General features: G+C 39.0%; 1 protein-coding gene across 2 annotated transcripts in view; it reads right to left on the bottom strand.

Annotated features, from left to right (window-relative positions):
• LOC121732126 (rotatin-like) overlaps positions 1-12,198 on the bottom strand; it is a 50,842-nt gene that overhangs the window by 760 nt on the left and 37,884 nt on the right. For both annotated transcript variants that reach the window (XM_042121932.1, XM_042121933.1), the window contains exons 24-33: positions 11,185-11,293; positions 10,251-10,470; positions 8,469-8,641; positions 7,158-7,322; positions 5,926-6,189; positions 5,463-5,641; positions 5,111-5,312; positions 2,381-2,550; positions 891-1,083; positions 225-328 (exon numbers count right to left, since the gene is read on the bottom strand). In XM_042121932.1, the coding sequence (XP_041977866.1) occupies positions 225-328; positions 891-1,083; positions 2,381-2,550; positions 5,111-5,312; positions 5,463-5,641; positions 5,926-6,189; positions 7,158-7,322; positions 8,469-8,641; positions 10,251-10,470; positions 11,185-11,293 (1,779 nt within the window). The remainder of the gene's footprint in view (positions 1-224; positions 329-890; positions 1,084-2,380; positions 2,551-5,110; positions 5,313-5,462; positions 5,642-5,925; positions 6,190-7,157; positions 7,323-8,468; positions 8,642-10,250; positions 10,471-11,184; positions 11,294-12,198) is intronic.

Raw genomic sequence — 12,198 nt, 5'->3', positions numbered from 1 at the left:
GAATGGGCCGGCTCGACCGGAGAAATACCACGTTCTCACAGAAAACCGGCGTGAAACAGCGCTTGCGCTGTGTTATTACCCTATTCCCTCTTAAAAGGCCGGCAACGCACCTGCAGCTCTTCTGATACTGCGAGTGTTCATGGGCGACGGTAGTTGCTTTCCATCAGGTGACCCGTTTGCTCGTTTTCCTCCTATTTCATTAAAAAAAACAGAGGTAAAGTTACCCGATGATTGTTAGCAGCTAGCGCCCAGATGGCGCGCGCCGCGGTCACCACCTCCGACGTGTCGCCCGCCAGCAGCGCGCTCGAAAACAGCTCCAGAATGTCTTCTGAAAATTTTAAACTTACTTTTTGAGTAAGTAACATACAATTTTAATTTTACGCTTTGAGGTGTTCAATGTTCATAAGACTAAACTGTTTTGAGATAAAGAAACAAGCTTAATCTTTTATCGCATAATAGTGCCGAGAATTCGTTGAGAAGAATATTAAGACAAGGATACTCTAAATTGCCTTATTTCAATCAAGCAAATCTAGCCTTTTTGTTGTTAATAGCCAGCATAATATTATGATGACTTGTTAAGAAATCTTCTATGATATAATATGACCACATAATTGTTTAGCTTCCACAAAGACTTTCAGCTTAGCATATTGACGACTCACGTGACTGCAAACACAACTGGCGTGCGTGATTGGCGGGCGCGGGCAACAGGTATTATGAGAATTTTGTACCAGATCTACTTTGACGTTGCACCAGACATTTGTTCATCTTCCATTACATGTTCATCAGCCTAATATCGCTCAAGCCCCATAAGAGCACCGGTGATCGCGACAACAATAGAATACAATAGCATTTCCAAGAAGCCGCGATCGAAAGAATAAGTAACAACTCACGCGACTGCAAACACAGCTGGCGGGCGTGGTGCGCGGCGTGCGCGAGCGCAGGCAGCAGGCGGCGGGGCGGGGCGGGGGGCAGCGCGCCCGCCACTGCGCCCGCACCGTCAGCGTACCGCGCCAGCGCCGCACATAGCCCCGCCGCCGCTGAGCTCCGCACGCAAGATCGCACTGCGCTACTGACTAACTCGCTCTGGAAAAAGTTACATAGGTGTAACAAAACTAAGTGATAATACTGGGAGCTACGAATAATAAAAAACTAAGGAAGAGTAACTCCGTCAAAAAAAGTGCACCAAAAGGCTACAAAATTTAACCCGAATACAAGCATATTTATGCATGTGTTCGGTACACATTTTTCGTGTATATACTCGAGTGACATTCAACCAGGTTGACACGATAATTTTGTCAAACTCATTTTACAATTTGTTTATATAGGTTTGTTTACTTACTTTTTACGTAGCTTTTTACACTGTTTGTTGTTAAAATGCCTAAATGCCCTGTGAAATGGTGTAGAAGTCGTACAGATACGACTTTTAATAAAGGAATAACCTTTCATCTGTATAAGTGAATTGTTTAAAATTACGCTTCAATTTCTTGTATTTTTGTCAACCCAAAAAAGATGGTTTATTTAAGTTGGATGCTAGGGTATTTGCGTAAAAATAAGCTAAAGTGTTTGTCTTATTACATTTACATTTAATTCTAAAAGTGCAGTAATAATCAAAAAATAATATAATTACAAAAAATTTACAAATTCGCCATGGACAATGTTATGCAAGATGTAACAATTTAATCATAAACGAATTTTTAGGGTCTGGCTGACATACTAAATGCGTTATAAGATGATATGGGTATTCTCATATTTCTTGCTACGGATTTTTTTACAACAAACCAAAAAAAAACCATAATGTAATAATTAATTACGTTCAATCGACAAAAACAAATAAGTATTTCCTTTAATATTGTAAATGAACAAAAATAAAAAACTGCAAACTGTTATTAAAATATTATATTAATTGTGAGTTATAAGTACCAAATTTACGTAAGTTTTAATTTTAATTTCAATTTTGTAATAATTTAGCACATAGATTTTAGTAATCTGAAAACGTCTTTAGGTGCTCGGACAGTTTTAGATTCGCCCGAGTCATACAAGGTTTGTTTTTATAATAATAATTATACGCTCGTTTCTTCATGATAGTAGATGTGCTTGGTGTATACTGCATAATACTATCCGCTTTTGACAATTATTGTTTTATAACTATGACAATGACAATAACCGCGCAGGCTGTCGTCCGGCGCGCAATATTATGATACGTTACCTGGGATACGACCTTGGCGAAAATCTGAATTCTCATATTTTAGTGTTCGAAAAGGAGCCAAATTTAAAACGGTTGAAGTATGGGAATTACGTTTCCTTAGTTTTTATTATTCGTAGACTGGGAGTGTATGAGTATTGAGTTTACTGTGGTAAAAGATAAAATCCAACAAAATACCTTGATCATAACAGAGCGGCAGTGATGATTGGACGTGCAATTAGTGAGCACGCGGTAAACGGCCGCAAGCAACGCGGGCGCCCGCACGCGCGCAGCTTCACGCACCGCCAGCGCGCACGCCTCGCCCAGCACGCTGCGTCCCGACACGCACACGCACAGTCGCGACCACGCTGAAAACAGACAGATTTTGTTTACCACTTGATAGATGCGCTGATAATAAAATTAAATTAAGAAATTTAAAAGAACCCCCGCCAAACAAATTTAAAAAGAAATGAAATAATATTTACTGCCTTTAGTTCAAATAATTCCTAACATTTGTAAAGTAATATCTTAGTCCATAATTGTTGTCACGGTGTGTCGGGGGACCGCCAAGTAAACTACAAACTACAACCGCCAAGACGCAGATTATCTCAATTCGGTTCGCTGTGAACTGATCCTTAAACTATAATGTTATGTAAAATCAAACATCTACATTAGCGGTCCCCCGACACACCTTGACAACAATTATGGACTAAAATATTACTTTACACAAGTTAGGAATTATTTGAACTAAAGGCAGTAAATATTATTTCATTTCTTTTTAAATTTGTTTGGCGGGGGTTCTTTTAAATTTCTTAATTTAATTTTATTTCATACTTTTTAAACTTGTGTTGCTTATAGTGCAGAATAATTTCTAGCAACAGAATCATATTCTCATGATTACCATCTATCAAATATGTCCTTTTCAATGAGGACGTTAATATGAGCCCAAACAAGAAACCTCCACTTTGGGTTCATACGAAGCTCAGTTCCTATAGAATCCAGGTGATGCTGCAGCAGCAGCATGTAAATATCTATACGTCATGTATAGATGAGTCATGCTTCGGCACGAATGGGCCGGCTCGACCGGATAAATACCACGTTCTCACAGAAAACCGGCGTGAAACAGCGCTTGCGCTGTGTTTCGCCGAGTGAGTGAGATTACCGCAGGCCCAATCCCCTGACCCCTACCCTATTCCCTTCCCTACCCTCAACTATTCCCTTCCCTTCCCTACCCTCCCCTATTACCCTATACCCTCTTAAAAGGCCGGCAACGCACTTGCAGCTCTTCTGATGCTGCGAGTGTCCATGGGCGACGGAAGTTGCTTTCCATCAGGTGACCCGTTTGCTCGTTTGCCCCCTTATTTCATTAAAAAAAAAATTACTGTCTATCTACTTCTTACTGCTTGTCGTAATTAAAATGAGCCCAAACACGAAACCTCTGCTCTAAGTTGGCGAGGAGTTGGATATCCTATTGATGTTGCAGCACCAGGTCAACTTTCCATTAATATGTGTATACGTATATTGTATTTTCACAAATCAAACGACTACAAGTTGCTAACGGCCTTTCATGAACCAGATAAACCCTGATTGTCCAGCACTGAGCAGGCTGATGACGATGAATTATAGCTAAGAACACTCTCGATCATGTCAGCTTTCAAACAAAAAAAACTAGATCAAAATCGGTCCACCCGTTTGGATGCTACGATGCCACGGACAGATACACACACAGACAAACAGACAGACAGACAGAGACAGACTCTGTCAAACTTATAACACCCCTCTTTTTTGTCGGGGGTTAAAAATAGTACATAATATTAAGAGTATTATTGTCGTACGCTTATGTCAATTCCATACATTTTCGGTCGGCGATCGGCGATTCTATAAAGAAAATTTGTTGGCACGCAGGTCAACTGAAAGCCTGATAAACCAACAATAAAATCAAACTTTAATATCTAGCTACTGACACAATGGAATTATCGTTCGTATATATCGAATATCGTTTGAATATCATCCCCTACGAATATGTCGGTTTAATTGGAAACGAAACTGCGGATGCGCTTGCCAAGAGTGCAGTTATAGATGGTCCCGTGGTCTGTTCTAAACCTTATGTAAATGAGCTTCGTCATCAGATTAAGGAGAAGGCGCTCGAGAAACGGGAATACCATTTCAGCGAGGAATTACAAAGAAATGTTGGAATTTGGTACGGAACCATCCAGAATAAACCAGTATGGGAGCCTTGGTTTATTTCGTGTAATTTATCGAGAAAGTTGTTGGTGTCAGCCTTTAGATTACGATCTGGGCACATTCCAGCAAATAAATTTTGCTACTTGGTTGGAATTAAGCCTTCGCCTAATTGCGATGTGTGCGAGAAGCCCGAAGACCTGTTGATACAGGTCTTCGGGCGTCCGAGCACAGTCCGAGCACACTCCAGCAAAACATGATTGTTTTGCTGGAGTGTGCTCGGAGTGCAGAGCTAAGATCAAGGCTCTTAGGTGACTTTGGCTGCCTGCACAATGGACGGATGTACTTTCGGAGCCGTTGTCCCCAGAGGCAATAAAATTATATAGTTATTTGGATCTGTTCCTTATGTAGGGAACACTGTATTCACCTATGAGGCTGACATTAACACTGAGTGTTAAAAGCCTCTGTAAAATAAAAAGATTTAAAAAAAATCCCTACGAATAGTAAAAAATCATCCCTCTTCTTTTATGACATATGAGTGGCATAACGCGTTGTTGAGCATAAGTGGTCGTTGAACTAAGCATTTGTGTACTAACCCACATTTTTTTTTTGTTGAACTATGAATGCAGTCTAATTAATGTTATAATTTATAAATGATAATATAAAGAACATCAATACGTAATTTTTGTGGGACGATACACAAATTCTCAACAGTGTCCAAATATAAAAAAGTAAAGACTGTGTTACCTTTAGGACAGTTATTAGTGAAGTTAACCAGCAGCAGCAGCAAGTCAGTTCGCAGCGTCTCAGTCATCATGCACCACGGCCAGAGCCGCACCAGTGATATCTCTATGTGTTCGTCACAGAGGCTTTCCTTTACTGCCGGGCTGTCTATCATCAAGCAACTCATCAGCGTCAACAACCAATGCAACGTCTCCAATATGGGATCCTGAAAACACCAATTTGTAGGGTCAAAAATGCTGCGACTGTCACATTTTTGTAATTTCGTATTATGATTGCTGTCAACTATGTTTACAACAAAGTTGCTTGCATTTTTTGTTTTTAATTATGTCATTTTTTGTGACAAGTTATCACTTACACTGTTGGAATTCCGAATAACTTCAGCCGACTTTCCCTGCAGTGACAGAGCGTCTCTTATCCGCTGTAACGCTGTAGCGAGCGCACGTGGCAATCGACGGTGCGTGCCGTACGCTCGCGCGCGGACGCTCGCACGCAGGAGGGACGCCAAACACGCACACACGCGACACCATCGCTCGTCTGGAAAATGAACAACGCCGTCGAATAAGTAACCGTCTCCTTATTTGGAAATCGGTTTGTAATACAGGGGCACTTTTATGAATGAAGCTAAGACTCAACAGTAAAATTATAAATGCCCTTATGTTATAAAAACATGTTAGTTCAATTGCACATTTTGCGTATGGTGCTCATAATGCAATTTGCATATTTTGCTCAGAGGGGTATGTATGACTAAATGTTGCCTGCTACTTCTTCCGGGCTATTTGCCCATCAAGCAACATTTTGTAACATAATAATAGATTTACCATGGCTACAGTAGCACGGGTTGCTGTCGGAGTACTCATGGAAAAGTTTCACAAGAATTTTGCAGTAGCTTTCTACTACATACTCCGGTTGGCAGTCTTCTAAGTCTTGTCCGTCGCCCGCACTCAAGCGGTCTGTTAGAATTTCCGATTTTATATTGTCGAAAAATTTTATCGTCCGTTCGTCCTTGCTCATATCTTTCTGCGTTGATTTTGCCATTGAACTTGTAAGTACTGATAGACAATAAATTGCGGCGTCGCATAATTCTGAAAAATGTGTTTATTGATATGATTATAAAGCTTATCTGTCGTGTAGTATTCATACTGTATCATTCGTATTGAAAAATTTTATCATTTGTTATTGATATGCATAGCCTAATTAATAGCAGCGTTTTACCCTGAAATAAAACGCTTATTAAATACTTACCTTATTTGAAGCATAATAATTGAGATAGGCACATCCGTTTCCGCAGATTTTACCTCCTTTTCTTTCCTGAATGTTGGTAGCTCTGACACTTTGAAAAACGATTAAAATGCAACACTGAAATTATGCCACTTTTTAAATTTTAAATAATTTATACAACTAAGAGTTACGAGTATTAGGTATAATAAGCAATGGCTTCTAAGCACGTCTGTGCGGTGCGGAAAACAAGACGCCAATGATCATAGTTGAGCGGGAATTCTCCCACTACCTGTTCGATGATGGCGCCAAGGTTGACAGAGCTACCAACATTCAGGAAAGAAAAGGAGGTAAAATCAGCGGAAACGGAAGTGCCTATCTCAATTATTATGCTTCAAATAACGGTCAAGTGTTTAATATTTAATATCTGCTGAAATTTTTAGCGAATCACCTGCCAGATGTTATGATGCGACGACTTTTTCAAAAAAGTACTACTCTTGGCAAAATCGATCTATGTTAACATCTGGCCGATATTAAGCAATGATTATTATAATATGTATAATTTAAGAGGTACAAATATTAATGAATCATTTTAATTAAATGATAATATGTACATATATCAAGGGATAAAAGGTATAATATCCATACTAATATTATAAATGCGAAAGTGTGTCTGTCTGTCTATCTGTCTGTTATATCTTCACACTGATCCGCTGAACTGATTTTGCTAACATTTGATATGGAGATACTTTGAGTCCCAGAAAAGAACATAGGATACTTTTTATCCTGGAAAAATGTACCGTGCATTTAAACGAATTGAAGATTTTTAACCAACCTGCATTCGAATTTTCCAGTGATTCCAACAGTAAGTGAAAAAATAGTGTTGACTTTTCGCTTTTTAACTCTTTCCAAATAGTATCTTTAGCCGGTTCTTCTTGTAGCAACGAAGCCAACAGAAGATAAGATTGTGTTACGGCGGATAATTCCATATCACATTTATCTGAAAATTTAAATAACGTAGTACATTTTATTGAAATTGTTCACAGAAATTAGATTACAGTGATGTGAGTCATAAAAATGAATAGCCACTATTAACGAATAAGTGATGCGAGTATCGTAACTTTATCGATATCGATTGATTATAATCAGTTTGAATAGTTATTCAATGGAGCATTATTTCGTGTGAACAAGAAAGATAACACACTGTCAATTTTTTAAAGTGCTGCCACACAGCAGTTATATAATCCCCGCCCCTCCTTAGTTTTTATTATTCGTAGGTCCCCCTTAATCCCCCCGATGGTTGCACGCCTTGTCGTGGCGGTGGGGCTTAGTAACCGCGGCTTGGACAACCGCGGTGAAGCAAAGAGGCAACCAGGGCCGGCCGGTGTCGCCGCCTGGCCCGAGGAGGGCGCTCCCAGCGGACTGGAGGAGTCCGCTGCGGATGCGCACCGAGGTGGGGCCGCAGAGGAAGAGGCAAGTAGGTATTACGGTGCGCCGCTTGCCCTATCCTCTGCGGCCGAGGACGGATCGCGGGGGGGGGAGGCATTGTGGTAGGTTGCCGCTTTCCCTATCCCCCCTGCGAGCTGGCGGGGCCGTTCCGCTTGAACGGCATTGGTGGGGCCGCAGAGGAAGAGGCAAGTAGGTATTACGGAGCGCCGCTTGCCCTATCCTCTGCGGCCGAGGTGTGGTCGGTGGCAGAGCCACAGACCTGATCTGCCACATGGCCTCCAAGTAGCAGACTCGGGGGGCGTCTGCTACAGCCTTGGTGGGGGCCGAGGAGGAGGGCGCACGTGTTGTGCGCCCATCGTGGAGTCTTCGGGCCGCTGGCGGGGTCGCAGATGTGTGTATCGTTCCTGTGGCCCCGTCAATATGCGGCGTGGCGGAAGATGGGGGGGGGGGGGGGGGGGGGGGGGGGGTTTAGTGGGTATACCGTGGTCTCATTAGCTACGGGAGTCCCACATAACCACTCGGGTCGCCCCCTGCGCCTGGGTGGTATGCGTAATGCATTTCCCCCTCCGGAAAAAAAAAAAAAAAAAAAAAAAAGGTCCCCCTTAATAAACTACTAAAATATTTCCTAAATCATTACTGTTGACATACCAACCCAACTTTACCAGAAAATAAACGCAAGAATGTGCGAACACACTACCATTTATCTGACTGCATAATATAAGATTATCCGTGAACTCGTGCAAGCAATCCACTGTGTTAGCTAGTGCGGCGCGTACGCATCGATGCGTCGCGGCCACAACCAACGCACGACACGCTGCGACGCGCACGCCACTCGACTCGCTCGGATCTTCTGACGTCCAACATGCGCATCTGAAATAGTAGACAAGTATTCATCATCTATACTTGCTCAGCTAATTTTAATGTGACTAAATCGCAATAATTATAAATCTGAAGTCATATAATTTTAAGTGTTTTATTTATATTTCAATCCTCGCGTCTTCTTTATTACAAACCATGTCCAGAAGAGTTCTTAAAGCTGTGATATATTATGAAAAGGGAAATAATAAAACGAGCGAATAAAAAATTACTTTGCGACTGATGATGAACATACTGTTTTAATAACGTGAGCGGTATTAATTTGACTAAGCGAAAAATAAACTAAACTAACGACTAATATTGATTTATAATAAAATCCAGAACGAGCTTACAAAAAGTTGATTGCGATTAATCTATTTCAGATATTAAAATTCTATCCGAGCGACTGTATTACTAAGTGAGCGACTGGAAATACATAGCGGGCAACTTCAATATTAAATATAGATTCAATTTTTCTAAGTGAGGTTATTTATTACGAGCTACTAAAAAGTTCATTTTGAGCAAACTTTTGTGAGCTGCTTTATTAATGATAATTGGTTACTGATATTCTATTTGAGGCTTTATATTTTATATTTTGATACGTGTTTGAATGAAAACTATATATTGTTAAATGCGTGCGAATTCGAATGGGGGCGACGAGTCACGTGAGTTGGGCTGCGGACCAATACGACTTTTTTGGGTTAGGTTAGATTAGCCATCGTGGTTATTTTTTTGTAAACCAGCCAGAAGTAGGAGCCCCGCGTAGCGGGGCTCCGTCGAATCATAATTGAAGCCAGTTGTTTTTTTTTTTTATATAGGTCGCCATTAAAATTTTACCCATTTCTTTGACGTTCCCTTAAGGATTATAATTTGTGTAATTTATTAATGATTTTATATATAAACGGGGTTTACCCCCTTCCCCCTGCCCCTCTAAATCGTTGGGTATGATTCTAAACTTTTTACCGTTATATAATTTAAGTTCCTACAAATAGAACAATACATGTTTTGGGATCATCAAATCAAAGTATGAAATCCTTTCTATCTCTGTTAGCTACCACTTCTTTTCCGATATAAAATTGTTGTTCCTCTTATCCAAATGAAGCTACTTACAAAAAATTTGCTTGATAGTAATAAAAAATAATGTTCTATCCCTTGTCCGTAGTAGTCCCTGAATAAAAGTGTTTTATCAAATAGTTATTTCACATTCATTTTTTTTTGTTTTAATGTGTGCTCATTATACTCTGCTCATTAGTGTATTTTTCAAAGTGGTTTTTGGTATTCGAAACACTTCATTTAAGATAAAATTCCGCTCAGTATAAAAATTACATTTGCCAAATATTGAAAAAAATTCAGGACGTAACGTAAACACTCAAACAGATATTAGGTCGCTCAAAAATTATAAAGCTGCTCATTTTGTATTTTAAGTAACTCAAATAAATCATTTCTAAGTAGCTGTTCTGCCAATTTCTCGTCACTCACTCTCAGTCGCTCAAATAGTAATTCTGTAACCCAAATTTAGTAATTTTGACACCTAAAACTCTAATTTACAGTCACTCGATTAAATACTACCCTTATGAAAACACTATAATATATGTCATCATAAATCAATAATATAAAATCTCACCTAAACAGAATCCTATACAATCCCTGTTCGTTCCATCTCTTCACATCTGCGTGTTTGTACGTGGATATGTTGTTGATGACGTCAGCGATTGCCGCAACGAGCGGCGCGGTGGGCGGGGCCTTGCGATGTCGAGACGAGGGGGAGAACGCCACGTCGCATTTCTCAGCCCTAACGTCGAGCTCTGATTCACGTTCGAGAACTGACAGTGGCACGTTTGGCTCTGAAAAAAGTAACCGTCAAACTTGGTACTTGTCACTTCCTTTTGCGTTTGTTTGCTTGATGTACCGATATATTTTTTCCTTTTGTCAAGTTCAACTCGAAGGGTTTTATAAGTTTAAGGCGTCTTTGTTAATTTGTCTGTGTCGCTTAAGCGAATGAACCTATTTTGTTTTCTTTTTACTGCAGACATGATTGAGCTGTAAATGTAATTCAATCTCAACGGCAACAAGCCACATTTTTTTAAGACAAGGTACACACTAACTCTTTGCACATGCTGATTTATGAGCTCAGCCAATAAAACGACAGCAAAACATCAGTCTGTCTCTACTGACAACGAAAAACAATAAGTAAGATCAATCAAAGTTTACTGGCGAGAATAATATTAGTCTCTCAGTGGACCTTTAAGACAAAATATACTTTATTTACTTAGTTAAAAACGTATCATCCATACTATTCATACTAATATATAATATTATAAATACGAAAGTGTGTCAGTCTGTCTGGTACCTCTTCACGCTTAAACCGCTGAACTAATTTTACTGAAATTTGGTATGGAGATACTTTAAGTCCCGGCAAAGGACATAGAATATTTTTTAACCCGAAAAATGTACAATGTCCACTCGATAAAGAAATTTTGGCGCAAAGAATTGCGGGCATCATATTATAGTTTAAATATGTAAGTTAAAATCATGGCCATACAATATCAAATACATACCGATGAACTCGTCATAATCCTCCTTATTACAGAAGTCAATCAGAATATTCAAGCACTCCTCAATAAAACTCGTTTCTATAATAGTTTTCATGACATCATTTTCCGAGATCTGAAAACAAAGAAGTTATAAACTATAATAAAATATGTAAACTACAAATTAGCGAATCTAATAATATATTATGTTTCGGTGTAATTATTAAGTATACTTAATATTATATAAGACAAATTGTGTCCAGCTGTTACCACTTCACTCCTCAACTAAGCTATTCGATTAAAATGCAATTTGGTTTAAGATATCAATTTGGATCTTGAGAAATAACATACTATGCATAGTTTTTATTGCCATATACGAACTTCAGCGCCACTAAGTTGTAGCTTTAGTTTGGTTAATATGCATTCTACTGCAACACGTCTCTCCAGTTTGTAGCATGTGTCTTAAGGGGCCGGGTGACATAGAAATTCTCATACATACGTAATACCAAAATCATTTTCTCATACGAAAATATTTAATATGTTTGAGTTATTTTTCAGCATAAAATAGTAACTACCTAGGTTCCTGCGTAAAAATTTACTACAAAATATTTAAACACTAAAAAATATTTTTTAAATTTTGAATATTTTGTATGAGAATTTCGATGGTACCCGGCCTCTTAACATAATGTTACAATCTGCCGTTAGTAAAAAGAAGGAATAAAGGAGAGACACATATTTTTTTTAAAGCATAAATGCAACTTTATATTCTTTATTTGTATAAAACTGCAAGTTCTATAATACAACACTCCCTGATAAGAGTTGTTTGAACTCCAAAATCTCTAGTTCCGTGCAGATAAGGAAGAAAACATACCATGATAAAAAGTAGATAAAACTCATAATAATAACAGCTATATACCGATTCGTATAATATTTAAAAGTTAGTCAACAAGTAGTAATACTCGCAAAAAATTACTTGAGAAAGAAGAAATAAATAAATAATAAAATTGTATGATGTACAGTTCTTAGTAAAAAAAGATAAAA

This window comes from Aricia agestis, chromosome 11 (genome assembly GCF_905147365.1).
Source record: "Aricia agestis chromosome 11, ilAriAges1.1, whole genome shotgun sequence".
Lineage (NCBI taxonomy): Eukaryota > Metazoa > Arthropoda > Insecta > Lepidoptera > Lycaenidae > Aricia > Aricia agestis.
The sequence above is the reverse complement of the archived record's forward strand: the minus strand, read 5'-3'. Positions and strand labels throughout refer to the sequence as shown.